Source organism: Seriola dumerili, unplaced genomic scaffold, assembly GCF_002260705.1.
Source record: "Seriola dumerili isolate Sdu_G_001 unplaced genomic scaffold, Sdu_1.0 BDQW01000003.1, whole genome shotgun sequence".
Lineage (NCBI taxonomy): Eukaryota > Metazoa > Chordata > Actinopteri > Carangiformes > Carangidae > Seriola > Seriola dumerili.
In genome coordinates, this window is record NW_019174258.1 from 2,747,512 (window position 1) to 2,764,924 (window position 17,413).

Here is a 17,413-nt window from a genome sequence, read left to right on the forward strand (position 1 = left end):
TCTCTTCCTCCTGATTTGGACAGTCCCTGGTCAATCCTGCCTTGCTTTTCAGAGTAAGAAAGACAGACAGTGATGGAGTCTGTACAAGGTCATGACCTTTGAAGTGGCTGACTGTAGTACTGGTGTCAAGACACAGCCCTCCCCATAGCCTCCCTTGTCCCAGCACCCCTAACCTAATGATTTCCAATGGCCACCAAGCAAATCACTCAATCACTCACACTGCTGTCTAATTCCCCTTCTATTTTCTGCGTCAGCTTGTAATGAAATACTAAGACTGTGGAAATGCCATTGTTGTTTTGGGTTTGTTTGTTTGTTTGTTTCTCAAATGGGTGAGGGTAATAGGAGGGAATGGCTCCATTTTGGTGGTTGTTTTTCTCCCTTTTACTCTCTCTCTCTGGGCTTGTTGTTGTTGGTTTACTTGACAAATGCTGGCCCCATCTCTGAATAAGAAACAAGCATTTTGCATTACAATCACAAACACGATTTATTTGTTAATGTGCAATGCACTGGGCATTGAGAATAAATTAATAACAAACACAACACTGGCAAACAAAAGAGAAACATGAACTCCATTTAAATGTGATTCTGTGCTCTTTAATGTATGGCTTAATAAGAATTTGCAGGCCACAGGCGAAAAAGCTTTAACAACTCCATAATAGGAATCCAAACACGTACAAATTGCTACTGCTGCATTGCATACCAAGTGCAAAATTGTGTGTGTGTGTGTGTGGGAGGGTGGGGGTCGGGGTGGGGGGTGCATGAGGAAAGGAGAGGATGTGTAGCCAAGTTCTTTTGATCTGTTGCTCAGTGTGGCATCCAATGCCATGCACAGCAAGGGGGTCACACTCATTTACAATCATTCACATGCCAGAACATAAGAGCCGAGAGGACACCAAAATCAAGAATGACAGAATATAGAGTAAAAGAAAGACAAAAAAGAGACTATCAGTGGGGAGTGAAATAGAGTACCAGCAGGGAGATTGAAAGAAAAGGAATTCATAATAAATTATTTATTCCATGTCAATAAAAAAAGCATACCTTTCTCACACATTCGCTTGGTGAGTGAACCTTCATCCTGGAAATAGATTATCCTCTTCTGCACAATGCTTGCCCTACAAAGAATGAAGAGAAGAGATGGAGGCAGTGAGGAGTGAAGCTTGTTGGGGGCAGCACCAAGTTCAAATGTAGGCATAAGAGGCAAGTGAAACAAAACAACAAAAGATGCATTTGGAAAAGCTGTGTTTTATAAAGAAACAGAAGACAACAGGCAGCAGGAAATATGGAAAATCTTGGCTTTTAAGATCTTATAGGAGTCTGAACAGTGTTTTGTGGCAGATGGAACAGGTGTAGAGTTATTCATAATCTTCTTCCTGTTTTTTTATTTTATTTTTCATTTTTTACCAGAAGACTCCTAAAAGCAGGTATCAGAGCACACAGTGAAATTGCTTAATCAGGCTGTCTTTCAGACAGAGGCATTCACTGCCTCATACGTAGACCACAAAAGGCATGCATTGGTATTAAGATACACGTGTACATAGAAATGAAAGGTTGAAAAGCTGAGGGAAAACTGAGAGAGAGAACAATTGCAAATAAAAAAAATATTATTGCATTGCAGACAGTCACTTTGAGTGAAGCACTTTGAAAATATACAGACATATACACAACTATATATTGTATATAGTAGGCTCTGCACTGAGTAGATCTAGATTGATTGACCTGAACTGACAGAGGGGAGCTCCTCCAGATTGAGCTGTAAGAGCTATGTTCCACTGGGTGGTGGGAAACACAGGTCTAAGAGGGGCCTTGACATGTAAATCAACCACAAACAAACCTTTTCAGAGGCCAGCAGACTTAAGAAAACAACAACAGAAAACAAGCCTCCAGGCACCTAACTTCCCCACAAACACCAGCCTTTTACACCAGCTACAGCTGTAGGAAGGTTTCCATGGGGATAACACCTAACAATGAGGTGCTGGATGGAGGTGGTGGGTAAGGTCTGATCCAAGTGGGCCCTGTCCAGCTGGACTGTTTGGATACCATTTATTCTGGAGTATCAAACTAAGCTGGGTTGTGTTGTGCTCTGTTAAGCTGATCTGATATCAGAACTGGATCCTCACAGCAAGAAAATACATACAGTGACATGAGGACAGAAAATGTGTATTGACCTAGAAGATTTCTGTGCACCTCACTTAATTCCCACTTTTACATGGAAATGTTATACTCAAATGAGCCAGGTGTGTAAATGGACCCCATGTAGGTAGGTTAGGGTTATAGTACTGGTATGCAGTGTAGTAATTTTAGATTAAATTTACCAAAATCAATTACATTGGGTTAAATTAATTACATTTTACTGAAACAATTAAATATTTTACATTAAATCATATCTATTTGAATTTATTAAATTGAGTTAAAATTATTAAATAAAATTAATAAAACATTAATGAATTATTAAATAAAAATTAATCAAATACAAAGATATATTAAATTTACTCAAAGGACATTGTGTTATGTTGATTGAATTTAATTAAATTTCTTTAAATACATAAAATTTAATTTACTCCAATTAATTGAATAAAATAATTACATACAGTTAAATGTATTCAAATAAATTGGACTAAGTTTAATCAATTAAGTTAAATTGAGTTAAGTTAATTGGAATATATTAAATATTTTAAATTAAATTAACATACATTTATTTATTGAAATCAAATAAAATTAAATTCAAATTAATAAAATAAAAAGTAATTTTGTAAAAGTAATTGAGTTATGTTTAGACAAATATATTTTAAAGTAAATTAATGTTACACTGTACGTGAATTTAGTCAAATAAAAAAAATTCAATTAAATCAACTTGAGTGAATTAAATCAAATTGAATGGACTGTATTAAATTACATTTACTGTATTAAGTTAGAGTTATATTCAACTAACTTACATTGAGTGATAAAATCAAATCAAATAAATCACATTTAGTTAAAATAATCAAATTGTGTTAAATCAAACAAATGTACTGACTTGACAAGGGACAGTGAAGAAAGTGGGAAAAGAGCAGGGGAATAACATGAAGCAAATGGTCCCCCAAAATTGATTACATCTCAATTACATTCAATTGAGTTAAACTGATTATATCAAATTTATTTATTTACTCAACTAAATTCAATTGAATAATATAATTTAATTAAATTTTATTTAATTCAGGGTCATTTCATTTCATTTCATTAAATTAATGTAATTTGTTTAAATTAAATTAATTTCATTAAATTAATCAATGAATTTTAGTTGAGATACATTTATTAAATTAAGTTGAAATTACTCAAATAAACTTAATTGGGTGAAGTTAATTCATCTAAATTTAGTGAAATTAATTAAATAAAGGAAATGGAGCGGGGAAAAAAGTAGGGGAATGACATGTAGCAAATGGTCCGGCTGGCCGGCAGTCAAATGCTCATGTGGTATGCAATCTAACCATTAGCCATCAGCTCGACAAAATTTGACCCAAAAATTGAAGAAAAAATAAATATCAAATAATTAAATAAAACTTAAATTAGATTTGATTTACCCTCAGTTGAACTCATTAAATATATTAAAATAATTCAAATAAATAAATTAAGAGATAAACTTACTTAAAAACTAATTTGCTCAAAAAATTAGAATTGAATTAAATTGAGTGAAATTAATTAAATTGAATTAAATTTACTGACTTCATTTAAATAGAGTTGAGTTAAACTAATTAAATATGATAAATAATGGTGCATTTAATCAAATTATATTAAATCAATCCAACATATTGAATTTAATTCAATTAACAAATTAGATCATCACAGTGACTTTGACCTTTGATGACCAAAATCTACTACTATACCAAATTTGAAGAAATTCCCTAAAGGTGTTCCTGAGATTTACAAGAATGGGGCAGACAGGCAGATAACCTAGACAGATAGACCACTATGTTATCTGCCTAGGTCTAGGCAGATAGTCAGTCTGCCTAGGTTTAGGCAGATAGTCAGTCTGCCTAGGTTTAGGCAGATAACATAGTCCCTCCAACTAGGCATAAAAATAGTGACCTTCCTGCCATTCCAACAAAAATTGTTGAATTTTAAATTGTGGTTCTGACTCCAATGCACCATCTTCAGATAAATGCTCCTCCATTTAGCTTTCAACATGTTATAAGCAGTGCCACTGAGTGGATTCAGGCTTTGATTTCAAGGCTTTAAGCCACAACTGCCTTCCTTTTCTCAAAAAGCTTTTTAGTAAAGATGCTATTTTTCAATACAATGTCATTTCACCACAGAAAATCATTCTGTCTCAAATGCTGCCACACACTCAAATACGGTACATAATTATACTCTTTCACATACAGTGAAACACACACACACACACACACACACACACACACACACACACACACACACACACACACACACACACACACTCTCTCACACATAAACTATCTTTTCTCTCTTGGACACTGTATTTTCAGTCACACTCAAACCCATCATAATTGACTTCTCATACACATCACTATTGTGTCTAACATGTGTACTATATATGTGATATTATGATTTTGTGTGAGAGCAAGTATGATTTATATCCAAAATGGTCTCTCATAACATGGATAAAAATTATTAAAGGTAAGCGACACCACCAGCACATCTCTAATGGTTCACGCTTTAATTCAATCTCACCCCAATTTCACAAATCTCCCTGAGAGAGAGGAGCACACTGTGCCTCACTGCTTGTTCACTTTCTTGGGCTGGCCAGACAATCAAGTAGAGTAATGCTTATTTAACATCCAATTTAAATTCTATCTCACTTTGCCGGATCCACACCACTGCCGATCCCAATCACCCCAAAAGTGCACTGATTTGAGTGTGTGTGTGTGTGTGTGTGTGTGTGTGTGTGTTTTTATAAATTTATGTGTGAGAGCTTAACAAAAAGAGAGAAAGAAGAGATTGAGAAAAAGAAAATAAAACGAAAAGATTGAGAAAGATTTTCTGAGCCACTTTCTGTGGCTGCATTTCCATTTGCATGCCCAACAGATGTGTAAAAGAAGAAAATACATTCTCATTTTGTTCTATCTGCTCCTGCTACAACCAAAGATTAAATAATTTTCATTTCCTTCTATCTGCTCCTGCTAGAACCAGAGATTAAATGAATTCATTTTGTTCCATCTGCTCCTGCTACAAACACAACTTACAAAAAAGAAACAACTCAGAGACAATACATAAATCCACTACACAAAAGCAAATGTATTTACATTTAATTTCTATGTGTCTGCTTGACTATGGTGTCCTGAAGTCCTCCTTGATCTGTCCTATCATTGTGTTGACGGAAATAAACAGTTTCTGACAGCTGCATGAGGTTGTGACATTCATCTGATCACTGATATACTGTCTCACTCAGACAACCCATCAAAACACATTCCACTATCCTCCATATCTTAAGCCAGAGGGAGATGACAAATAAATTGCTTCCCACCTACAAATGGAAAGATAAAAGATAGAGGCAACAATGGTGACTGCAATATATAGATTATATTCTGATATGACTTACTCTGGCTCTGTGGAACAACCAGGATGTAGCCAACCACAAGGACTCAACTGTGGCAATAGCCCCTGACTAGAGTTTTATCATCAGACAACTGCAGATCACGCAAGATCTTATCATTAAGTGGCCCCTGCTGAGCAGAAAGGAAGCCAATTATTTTAAATCCAATCAGACATAAAGTTAAACATTTGATTTAGAACAGAGACAAAGTCAGCATTGTTAGACCTTGCAGCGAGGGATGTTTTGCTTTGACCATTAGATCTGATATACTGAAGAACAATCTGGGTAGAAATTAGTGAAGCAGAGATGGGGGGGGGGGTTAAAATAACAAGTTTGGGAGTTTGAAAGGACCAGTGTGTAGGATTTAGGGGGGTCTATTGGCAGAAATGGAATAAAATATTCATAATTATATTTTCATTAGTGTATAATCACCTGAAACTAAGAATCGCTGTGTTTTCGTTAGCTGAGAATATGCCCTCCATATCTAGAAAGGGAGTAGGTCCTCTTCCACGGGGACTGCCATGTTGCATCTTCATGTTTTTCTAGAGTAGCCCAGAATAGACAAACTAAACACTGGCTCTAGAGAGTGTCTTTTGTTACCTGAAGATCCACCATAGGTTCTCCTACACACTTGTAAGGGAGGAGTTAGGGGAGGGATATTCAGTTGGTTGCAATTTGCAACTGCAATGCTAGATACCACTAAATCCTACACGCTGGTCCTTTCAGGATATTTTGTGGTCAATCATTCACTATTTTGAATCAAACAGTAGTAGAAAAATCTCCATTACATGCAGCTAATAATTAGGAAATAACACCAAGATGAAAAGAAACCTTTTCACTGACTTGTTCTGGTTGAAATTTTCAAGTCTGTTACGCCTCTGACTCGGGTTTGGTTCAGATAGCCAGTTCCATTTTGGATCTGATTCCAGGTAAAATGATTTGACTTGATTCCTCCATCAACCAACCAATGCAGCAACCAACTTGAAGGTCCACTGGCCAACAGCTGCAGCGGCCCACCAGGATTTATCCCAGTAGTCATGAAGGCCAATCTGACTATGTTGGAGACCTCCAAGTGTCGAAAGACACATGAAGATGGATGCAGATCCGAGGTTGCCCTGTTTCTGCTTGAAAAGTGGATAACATAATATTTGCTATGTTTCCCAGCTAGTGAGTTAGCAAGCAGGTAGCACTGTCACATTTATGTGCCCAGTAACATTGCCAAAAGATTACTTTCTAGTTTGTCATGATATGTTGTTCGTGTGATATTAGATATAGTAGCAGGAGAGTATCCATTTTGCAGGTTTCTTAAGAATCACTGAAGGGAATGGTGTTTGTTTTGCTGTTTTAGATAAATGACTATTGATTTAAAAGAAGGCTAAACCTAATTAGATCAGATAAGTAATTTTGAAAGGAACTGGGTTCCAAAATCAAATTTGATACTGGATTTGATCAAATGCTATTGAATCCCACCCCTCCTCTGAGCACACCCAGCATCACTATTTGGTGATGTCTGGAGTGTTGCACCTGTATCAACCACTTAACAGTGATGTCAAAGTGAAATGAACACACCCTGAATTCAAGTCTGCATCGCTGCAGGAAAGCAAGAAATTCAACCACTGAAAATCAGAAAAGAGGAGATTTTCAGCTGGCGTTAAATCAGTATTTAAATAGTGCAGGGGTAAAACCCACAACACCTACCGAGATGTCAGGGTATAGAATATATTTTCACAAAACAAGAGTGGGATACTAGCAAGAGAGACCGATTGAGGGAAACCTTGGCATGATTCGAGTCCACCATATAAGACAGCTGAAAATAACTGGATTTGATGGCTGACTTTCAAAGTCAGTGCTCCGAGTTCAGGAGTTTGAATGAGCATCCTTGCCTGACCCTATCATCACGGACCAATCTTTGATGGAACCAAACCACCAAGCTCAGTTTTTCCATCTAAAAGACAGCAGCTGCCCATCAATTATACTGCAGCTAACCACTCGGGAGGAGCAAGATTGCTGGGACATGTGGGTCACATGAGTGATGGGCAGTGACTGAGCTCTTCTGGGATATGAAATTAAATTAAAATCGAATATTTACCCTGCCTGTGGTGGTGATGAAATTGTTATCTCTAAGCTAATCTATATTATTAGCAAACATTTCTTTTTCTTTTGTTTCCTTCTGTGCATATTTGTTGACTGTACAGTGTGTGCATGTTTATGTACCTATATTTCTCTGCTGGTATGGGCTATATGATAACACAGCCATAGTGAACAGGAGTATCTCTCACCTCCGAACAGTTTTCATATAAAAAGCCCTGCACTTGTCAAGTAGTAACAGGAGTTGTACCTCTTAAATCAATAAGACTTTATTAAAACTTTTGTTGTGTTGAAGCTCAAAGGCATACAAAAACCTTGTCATCTTTATGACTGCCAGGTACAAGGAAGAACAGTGGCAAATACCCACTGCTAGCCTGTAATCAAGATTTTCAGAGGTATCTCTTTTGAACTGCAAGCTTATCGTTCTCTCCCTCCTCCATTGTCTGCGCGCTGGTATTACAGCCACATCTCTGCACTTTCAAGTATCTCTCTCTAGGCTGTGGACTCTGTCACACTTTCAACTTTTTCCTCTATCCATGCGCTTAACTGAATACAGTTCTGCCATCATCTCAGTGGTCTCCATGAGGAGAGTAGGTGTGATTTAAAACATGACCTGCTGTGAGAGAAAACTATGACAACACACACCACAGTGAAGATGAAAACAAAGAGAAGAGGGATAAAAAGTGGGGATGAGAGAGTGAGGAGTGGAAAGAAATGATGACAGACAGAATAAAGGAAAGCTCAGAGGTTATTGAAAGGCTAGGTTGTGAAGATGCACAAGAAAGATAAGGACAAAGGGAATGTAAAGCACAGAGACATAGAAAAGGGAAAGTTATATCACTCTCTGCAACAGTCACATAATGAATGCAGTACTAAAAAAATGCAACCTTTTTAATCTCCTCTTTGTACATGGAGACATAGAACAGAAGAGATGTAGACATGCAACAGAGAAACAACTAGGCTCATAAACAGTTAAATAAAGCATTGATCAAAAGGCCTTGTGAGTCACAGTCCCTCTCTCCCCTCTATATCTCTCCACCTCCTGTACTCTCATTATTTCCCCACAGAACAGGATTAATAAACAGATTTCTGCCATGATCTGTCTTCAGCTGAACATCACTACCCTTCTGTATGCAAGCAAGCCCAGAGGACACACACCAGAAAAATTGATTGGTGTCAGTCAGCTGTATAAGGTAATGAATAGTTTATGAAGCCAAGTGGGAATGAAAATTTGATAATATATTCTGAATTTAACTTTGCTTAGCTTGGGGGGGGAAGGAATGTAATGAAACAGACTAACTGTACACATGGACTTGATATATAGTGGTGGCACAGCTCACAACCCCAGAGAGATGTAGCTCTATACATCAGACGATTAACACTCTGGATAAGCCAGAGTTTGGTTCATTTGGTAAAAAACTACTTGCTAACTAAATGCTTAAAAAAAACCTACTATGTCAACCTCTCTCTCACAGCACAACAAACTAACAGCACTAATATAAGTGCGAAAATATCAGCATGAATTTAAAAAGAATATATACAGTTGCTCTATAAAATTCTGTTCTTCTATGTGCATCAACCAACTCGCAGTTACTATTACATCCTACACTAGTGGTGGAATTTCCTTCCTACTGAATAGAATTATGGGAAGATTCAGGAGAAGTGGACCTGAAATTCAGACAGGACAAGACCCTGGGCACAACAGAAAATTACAGAGTATAAGAACATAGTTATCAAGCATGTCACATCAGCAAAGCTACACCACAGCTACAAACAAAGCTCAGTGCATACAGATGGTTAAACATATTGGTCCGTCTTGTGTTACGACTGACTGCATGCTGTGTTATCTTTTGCATGACAATTTTTGTTCTGCCAGAGAAGTGAACTGCATTCAAACTGAATGAACTAAAAGGGCAGCTTCCTGTATTTTAGACCAATGTATCTGTTTGGATTACAGTATAATCGCAGGTCATCACAGGTCAACAAATTCAAATCAACTTCACCAAAGTTGGAGCAGGAGACTGCCAAATTGCCATGGATGTTTTCTAGAGCATAATATTTATTTTTAAATTGATGACACAATTTTTTTTTAAAAACATATTAATTGGTCAGCAGGAGTCAATAACAAATCAAATCTACCAATTTTTGATACAAGACTGAACATGTAGACTAAGCTTGTATCTAGTATCATGCATGAAGGCAGTGGCGCAAGGTGAAAAAAATTTAATTCAATCAAGAATTTGATAGAAAGGGGCAGCCCAACTCTCGACATTATCTCTTATAAAATAATGACTTACAGTTCACCGAGTACAAGGACCCATTTTTTCAAAAAATATATTTTATAAATTAATCCTGCATCAGGGTAAAGTGTATTTCTAAGCATTTGAGCTGAGGGCTGGCCTCTGCTGGGCAAGCTCAGCATACAGCTGCTGTATACAGCACATACTTGAGGACGACACAGCCAGAGCCACTCGGTGGAGCAGTCCAGAACACCCTGATGCTGGTGCGTCTGCGAGGAGTGCTCTCTGTCACTGCAGGGGGGCAGTTGGTCATAAACTGTGTTTCCTCTTCATCAGTTATCTGTAAAACATGCACAAACACACACAAAGAGATTGGTGATGAATAGAAAGACTTGCCTCAAAAGCAGTTGCATGTCAGATTATTGTCAGCTCAAGTGCCTTATAAACAAGATTAGCAGCTATAAACTGACAATAATTTTCATGACGCATAAAGATTAACGATTTAACACAGAAATTTAAAAAAAAATCAAAAACCTGAGAATTGGGCAGTTATTACCAATTAGAGTTAACACTGAAAAAAAATCACGTTAACCATTTGTGGTTATATGCCGTTTTAAGCTTACTAGCACTGGTAAAACAAACACATTTAAATTAGCAGCTATTGTGTTGAATCTCATATGAATCAACCAGTGTGTGTGTGTGTATGTGTGTGAGTAGTGGTTCCCATCATAGGGTTTGGGACCCCTCTAATTGGTCACAAAGTAAATCTGATGGGCAGTGAGACGATTAATGGGATAGAAGAGAAGACAAATAAAACACAAGTTCATATTTATTTTGTTATTCTACAATGGTTGCTTTTTTTCTTGTTAAATGATACCTAAATGGTATAGTTTTATCTTTTCTGAGTTGAGACAAAATTCACTCATAGATATGAGTGAATAGATAGATATGTAACATTTGACAAGGGATGAACCTGAGTGAGAGAAATAGAAAAATCAGTAGTTGAATGGTTGAGATTTTCCTAATTTCTGTCCTTGTGAAACTATGTCATTGTCATTGTATTGGAGACATTAACACAAGCTTCTTCACACCTTCCAGCACAGTATAATAGAGCTGGTTCAGACATTTAACTCCAAACAGCAAGCCGATTAATCCAGTGCAGTGAGCGGGTGACCCGTTGCACTCTTTTGCCACTTTCCATATTGTCAGCCTAGTGGGCACAAGCAGGCATCTACCTGGAGCTGGAGGATACATGTAGCTGTCTCAGTGGAAAGCAGCACTGACACTGTCTGAAATAAAGTCAATTAAATTGAATTCATCAATACTCAGATCAATCAGAAAGTTAACACCCAGATGCCTAATCATCTCACTATCCCTGTGGGCAACATTAAAAAAAAAAAAGTCTCAAGATTCTTTGGGTCACACTGAAGAGTTGAAATGCATGCTGCCCTCTCTCCTAAGGTGCACACCGGAGATACTAAGCATCTCATTGATTTTAACTAGACGGAAATTAGTAGAGTGGGTTGCAGCCAGCGAGCTAATATTCACTGCCCAGAGACCAAGGATGTGTTTGATAGGAAGTGACATCAGGGCAGTAAAGATGGGGAACTTTCTCACTCCATAAAGCTGTCAGCAGAGAATTTCCTTTGTCATGCCATGTTATGAATGAGTTCCCTCTGAAAGTGGATTGTGTGTGGCTGTGCATGCCTATGTGTGCGTGTGTTAGAGACAGTGTGCGACAGAGAGAGTAAGAAGGGGAGCCTGGGAGCTGTGTGCGTGTGGGTGTGTGTGTGTGTGTGCATGCGATTTGTGTATATGTAGCCTATCTCAGTTTGACGGATTATACCCCCTCCATGTTCCCATGGTTTCTAACAGGCATCCTGGGCTGGCCTGACTGGACTGCAACACATGTTCAAACCAGTGAAGTCTCATGGGAATGCATAACACACCATCTGCAAAAAGAAACGACCAATTTGCTGCAAAATGACCTATGACCCATTTCTTCTTGTACGTGTCTAATTCCAAGTTTTCAGATCTTCTACCAACAGACAGACGCTGAGTGTTAGAAAAAGAGAGAAGTGGGACACATTACTGGAAAAGTGAGTCGGGTCTCTGCAAGAACGTATGCATCAGAGCAAGTGCTTGGCTCTGCAGTAGCTGCTGCTCAGAACCAAACGACAACATCTCTTGCATAGAGGTTAAGTGTCAGACATCTTTGTTGTCCTAACATCAGAACATCCTTGTGGAATTATAATGTGGAGATGATGCACCCACGATGTCTGTGTCTACGATTATGTCATATGTTGCACTCAAAGAGGACCCCCCCCCCCCACTTAGCCACTTAACAATTTGCCTTTTCTTGTTCCATCGTCTCACCCTGCTGAGAAGTAATGTCTCATCAGACATCGCCAGCATTGGTGGTTTACACTCCTGCCAACACACACACACACACACACACACACACAGACGCAGAGGCAGCTGACCTCCCAAGAGAGCTCAATAAAAGTGCTTTTCATCAAGTCGGGAGCTGTCGTGAGACGGCTGAAATGTAGCACACCAGCAGATTTCAAATGAGCTGTATGTTAAATAAAGCCTGACGTCTTCTGTTGCAGCTTCTTTTCTCTTTCTATTCTCTCAGTGCCTGGAGGTTGGCCCACCCAGAGCTCTTTCAGAATGGAGGAATGGTGTGTGTCTGTGTGTGTGTTTGTGTTTTTTTGACACAGAAGACAAAAAACATGAAAGACTAACTGAGCAGGTGATGATGGAGGGATATCTCTTTGGACAGCAGTTTATTTTTTAAAGCACTGTCACATGATGCTTAAACCTAAACCTAGGTGATCATCTGCAGCTGTGAAAGAGACCTTCAACTTTTTAAAACCTAGCAGGAGTCCAATCAAAGGCAGGTCCCAGTAATGACGTATCCATTCATTTTACTTTTGATGCCAACATCTGAAGGCTGTGGTAACACTTCTATCTATCACAACTTTCTCTGTGCGCTCCACACTCAGTCTCTTCTATGTGTGGAGCAAAGTGACTTAACGTGACTAAATGATGTAGCGTTTCTCCTCTTTATGCTCAAGGCTGGCTCTAAATAACAACAGCATGAAATCAATTGCAAGGACAAATAAAACAAAAAAAACCTTGCCGTTGCTAACACTGGGTAATGAGATGTGAGGTGCACACAGGACAAAAATAAAATGTTCCTGTTTTTTATGTCCCCCCCATATTCAAGGCTCAGGTTCACAGAGAGTGCCCCAGCATGGCAATAACTTTGATCAGAGCAGCCTGAGGGCTGCTGTGCAAACCTCCCCATATACTGTACTACAGGTTCAATAAAATACTAGGGTTTTATATGGGAAACAACTGAACCCGACAGGTTCACAAGAATCTGTAAAAGAGAACTCCATACATGCTGTTAAACCCATTCAACAATTTCTCCTTTACAGGGTCCGCTCTAAGAAAACATATGATTTCAGGCTCTGGGCAGGAGTGGGAATTTGGTTTGGGTTAAAACTGGGTTTCTATGTGTGCCCTTCATTTTCTTAAAAGGAATACACTGTATTGTGCTTGTACTGGCTTTACTGTTAACTATATTACAGCATTTCTCTAATAGTTGGGTAAATGACAAAGCTAAAACCAATTAATCAGTTGCTCAGTTCTTTTCAAATGCTTTGAAAACAGGATGTCATCTTGTGCTCTGTAAGCTCTGTGCATTTCTTGAAACTGCAGCCTTGACCGAGATGAAATAAGCATTGGCAGGACATAGCAAGCTAAAAGGCATGAGACCAGAACAAGAGCCAGTGAAGAGGAATGAATTGAAATGTTTTGAATGTAATATTAAGTTTAGGTTTGGAAGGTTTTTTTTCACCTTACAATGTAGTTCTACACTGTCAATGTGTTGTAATGTAATCTAAGGTAATAACCGTGTGCTGTATGCATAGCACTATATGTTTAATAAGTATACATCCCAGAAATAACATCAGTGTATTAAGTTGATCACAGTATTATATGATTATTATTCCTCCACTCTCTGTATTCGCACACATTACAATTCTAACACTGCATTACAATTACTCAAGGCCTCACATATTTGGTCATTATCACGTGTGCGTCTCAGCACCAGTTTCCTTGCTTACTCTCTCTTCCTTTCGCAATCTCGGCCCCACTCCCTTCTCTCCCTCCTTCCTACAGTGCTCCAGCTGGACTTGCCTGTATAAAAAGCTAATTAGCCTCTTAACTACACCAACTGTACACTGCCTACATACATGAACCGTACGGCTGATTGTGAGAACACAAATTCCACACAAGTACTTTCTCAGCCTGGCAAGGCACAGTCAGCTACACGGAGCTGAGCTGAGAGTATGCTCTTTTCAAATGCTATATCAAGCCTATTAGAGAAGGTGAGGTGAGAAGAATCACACTTTGACATGTGAAGACACGAAGACTGTGCAAAAAAAAAAAAACTGTCAAGATCCATCCCCACCCCCACCACACCCATCTACAGTATGATCTGTCTATGTTTTTCTCTCTTTCCACACACGTCTTGGACAGTGCTGGATGGAATTGATATAAGGGTTAAGCCAGGTTTGGTTAGCTGTACTGGTTCCCTGTCTGTTTGTGGCTGCTGAGTCATAAATGAAAATGTATGGTATCACCAATATGAAGGATGGACATTAAAGCCCTGGGGTTCAACTACAGGTGTGTCAGACCAGGATGAGTGTTGTATAATTAATTACAATGTGACAGCACTGTGATAACTGAGGGAAAAAAAACTGAGATTTTTTTTTTTCTTACGAAAACCAATATTCACATCTTTAATACACTACTTCACCTGGAAATTTCCAGCAAAGTCCTCGTCCTTGTCTCCTTCTGTGCCCTCCTTCAGGGCAATAAGGATGAACCCTCTAAAGTAGGAGGGGCTGGTTGCAATCACAGACACTAGATGGAAGAAACAAGAGAGACAGCAGGCATCAATCCGCAGAGAACAAAGCTGAACTAAAATCCTCATTCCAAACAGGAGACTACGGTGGCCCTCACTAACTACGTGCCTGAGAAGTGTTGGATTTAGAAACAACACTGCATGCGTTGAGCTCTGATAAATACAGTTATATATTCTGATAGAATTGTTTTTTTTTCCCACAATCAAAGGTTTCACCTGTTCTTGAGGATGTAGCTCAGATAACAGTAATTATAACTGCTCACTCTCAGCCCAGCAGTATTTTTCTATAAGATGTTGAAGATAGGGTTTTGTGCACTTTGCAGTCCAGCAGAACATAAGAGAATGTTAATTTACTGTGGGGAAAATTTAATTTGCTGTACTTGACAACTTTATCAGCATCTTGAGATATGGCTTTTAGACTTCAAAATGACTAATTTCCAGAGTAGCTGAAAGAAAAACGTGATTTCTGACTCCTCACTTGGAGTTAATTCTGTTGTACTATCTGGATGACGGAAAACTATTTCTGATTAAAGCTGAAAAGAATGAACCAACATGCAACGTTTTGTCGGGAAAAACGGCCTGAGCCTTTACGATTCCCAGAGCAGATGGCACATGCCCATTCACTGACTGCACCCAATAACTTTAACTTTCAACAAAAACAATGAAACCAGGGACGGCTGACTTTTTAAGACATTGTTATATATAGGTTATATATCAATTTCTCTATATAAAGAGATTAAACAGATTTACCTGTATAAAATCTTTTAAAATCTTGAGCATAAAGGATTATTTATTCATTTGTGTTCAAATTAGGTTGTGAGTAAAGTGATGTCACATTTGATTTTTAATACTTAAAATACATATTCCCTCACTTGCATGCAGGATCATCTCTTTACTCACCAAATATAGTTCACTTGTAGGGCATAAACACCGGCGAAGGGTCAAAAGTAGCCAGTAGAAACTTATTTTTTGAGTTTGCATAACCGACAGACTGCAGCCTGGTGTTAATTTGACAATGCGCACATAGTGCCAAGCAAAGCACTGCGCGTAAATCTGGCAGACAAACACCCACCTCTGTATGTGCTCCCTGGCTGGTAATTGTCCGGGTCTCCTTCAACGCGGAGGCGAAATTCGTTGTTGCCGTCCTTGCGATTGGTCTGAGCCCGTAATATCCGACTACAATACCCGTCCGCCTTGCCGACTCTCTCAGAGGGCTCCTCGGTGAATGCAAACGTATTGCACGCTGTGGTGGAGACGAAGCAGAGCAGGAGCAGAACGCGCGAGTGTAGCCCGGTTGGTGTCATCTTGTAGGGTTTCCGACAGCCAAGTTGATGCGCGGAGGTGAAAGGAATCTTCTCAGGGAGGAGAAGGAGAAACGTTTGTTTCAGCTCCTGCTTCACTCCCAAATGAGAGCCCAACTTGCCAACTGCCGAAGTAGACTTCTGCTCTGCTAAGAGGGTAGATCCATCCTGGTGTGAATGAAAGAGAGAGAGAGAGAGAGAGAGAGAGAGAGAGAGAGAGAGAGAGAGAGAGAGAGAACTGACTGGGATGTGCTGTGCTCTCGCTCTACGAGCACTGCACACTGCGCGCCGCTGGTTGGACTGAACTGGATGAGCAGGGGTCCGGGGAAATGGCCAAGCGAGGAATGAGCGGTGTATGGCTGTCACCAAGGCCACAGCTATTTACAAAGCGACTGTAGGTGAAGAATACTTTGAACCAATAGACTGAGAACACAGACAAACATTCCTACCCATGAGTGCTGAGAGAAGGCAACATGTTTCACATATTTGGACTCAACAGACAGACACAAATTAATAAAGCTTGCTAAACGGTTGTCTAGGTGACTAATTAAACAAGCCTCGAGTCACATGTCAGTGTTGAATTCATTAGCTGGTTGGCGAATGCCTTGCTCTCCTTTCTTTTAGTACGCAAACATTAACTGATGAAGTTTCAACATATTAACACATATTAACATAATAACTTTTTTTGTGATTATTTATTTATTTTTTAACATATTAACACACCAGGAAGATCTGTCTGAATAAAAAGGTAAAGCATATATGCATTATAGTCACATGCCAGCAAAGAGGGGTTTAAAACATTTGAAGCTACAGAGAAAATGCTCTTCTGTCATTATCGGCACAAGGAATGAGATTTCACGTATGTATCTAGTGCACTAAGGACCACTAAGAGAATACTGATCCATCTCAGTAACATCTGAAAAAACAGACACTAACCTGAAGCCATATTGGTCTGAAAGTCTCTGGCATGCTGTGCGGAGCCTATAAGCCACACATGCTGTTGTCATGAAAGTACTATAGCCATTATCGCTGCATGTCTGTAGAGATGTTATCGTCAGTCTGTCCTCTACTCTGGTACATACTGAAATATATAACCAACTACAGAATGGATTGCCATGAAATGTTACACAGACATTCATGCTCCCCAGAGGATGAAGCCTACTGACTTTGGTGACCCTCTGACTTTTTGCTTTAGCGCCATCATGAGGTGCATGAAATGTGTCAATTATCATCACATTTTGTGAAATCCTGAGGGGAGACACACTCATGTCACTCATATTCTTTAATGATCTTGAGCTTG

General features: G+C 38.9%; 1 protein-coding gene across 2 annotated transcripts in view; it reads right to left on the reverse strand.

Moving 5' to 3' along the window:
* Positions 1-16,283, reverse strand: part of spon1 (spondin 1) — a 67,981-nt gene extending 51,698 nt beyond the window's left edge. For both annotated transcript variants that reach the window (XM_022741374.1, XM_022741366.1), the window contains exons 1-4: positions 15,885-16,283; positions 14,705-14,811; positions 10,080-10,213; positions 1,039-1,112 (exon numbers count right to left, since the gene is read on the reverse strand). In XM_022741374.1, the coding sequence (XP_022597095.1) occupies positions 1,039-1,112; positions 10,080-10,213; positions 14,705-14,811; positions 15,885-16,116 (547 nt within the window). In that variant the 5' untranslated portion in view covers positions 16,117-16,283. The remainder of the gene's footprint in view (positions 1-1,038; positions 1,113-10,079; positions 10,214-14,704; positions 14,812-15,884) is intronic.
* Between the last annotated feature and the right edge of the window lie 1,130 nt (positions 16,284-17,413).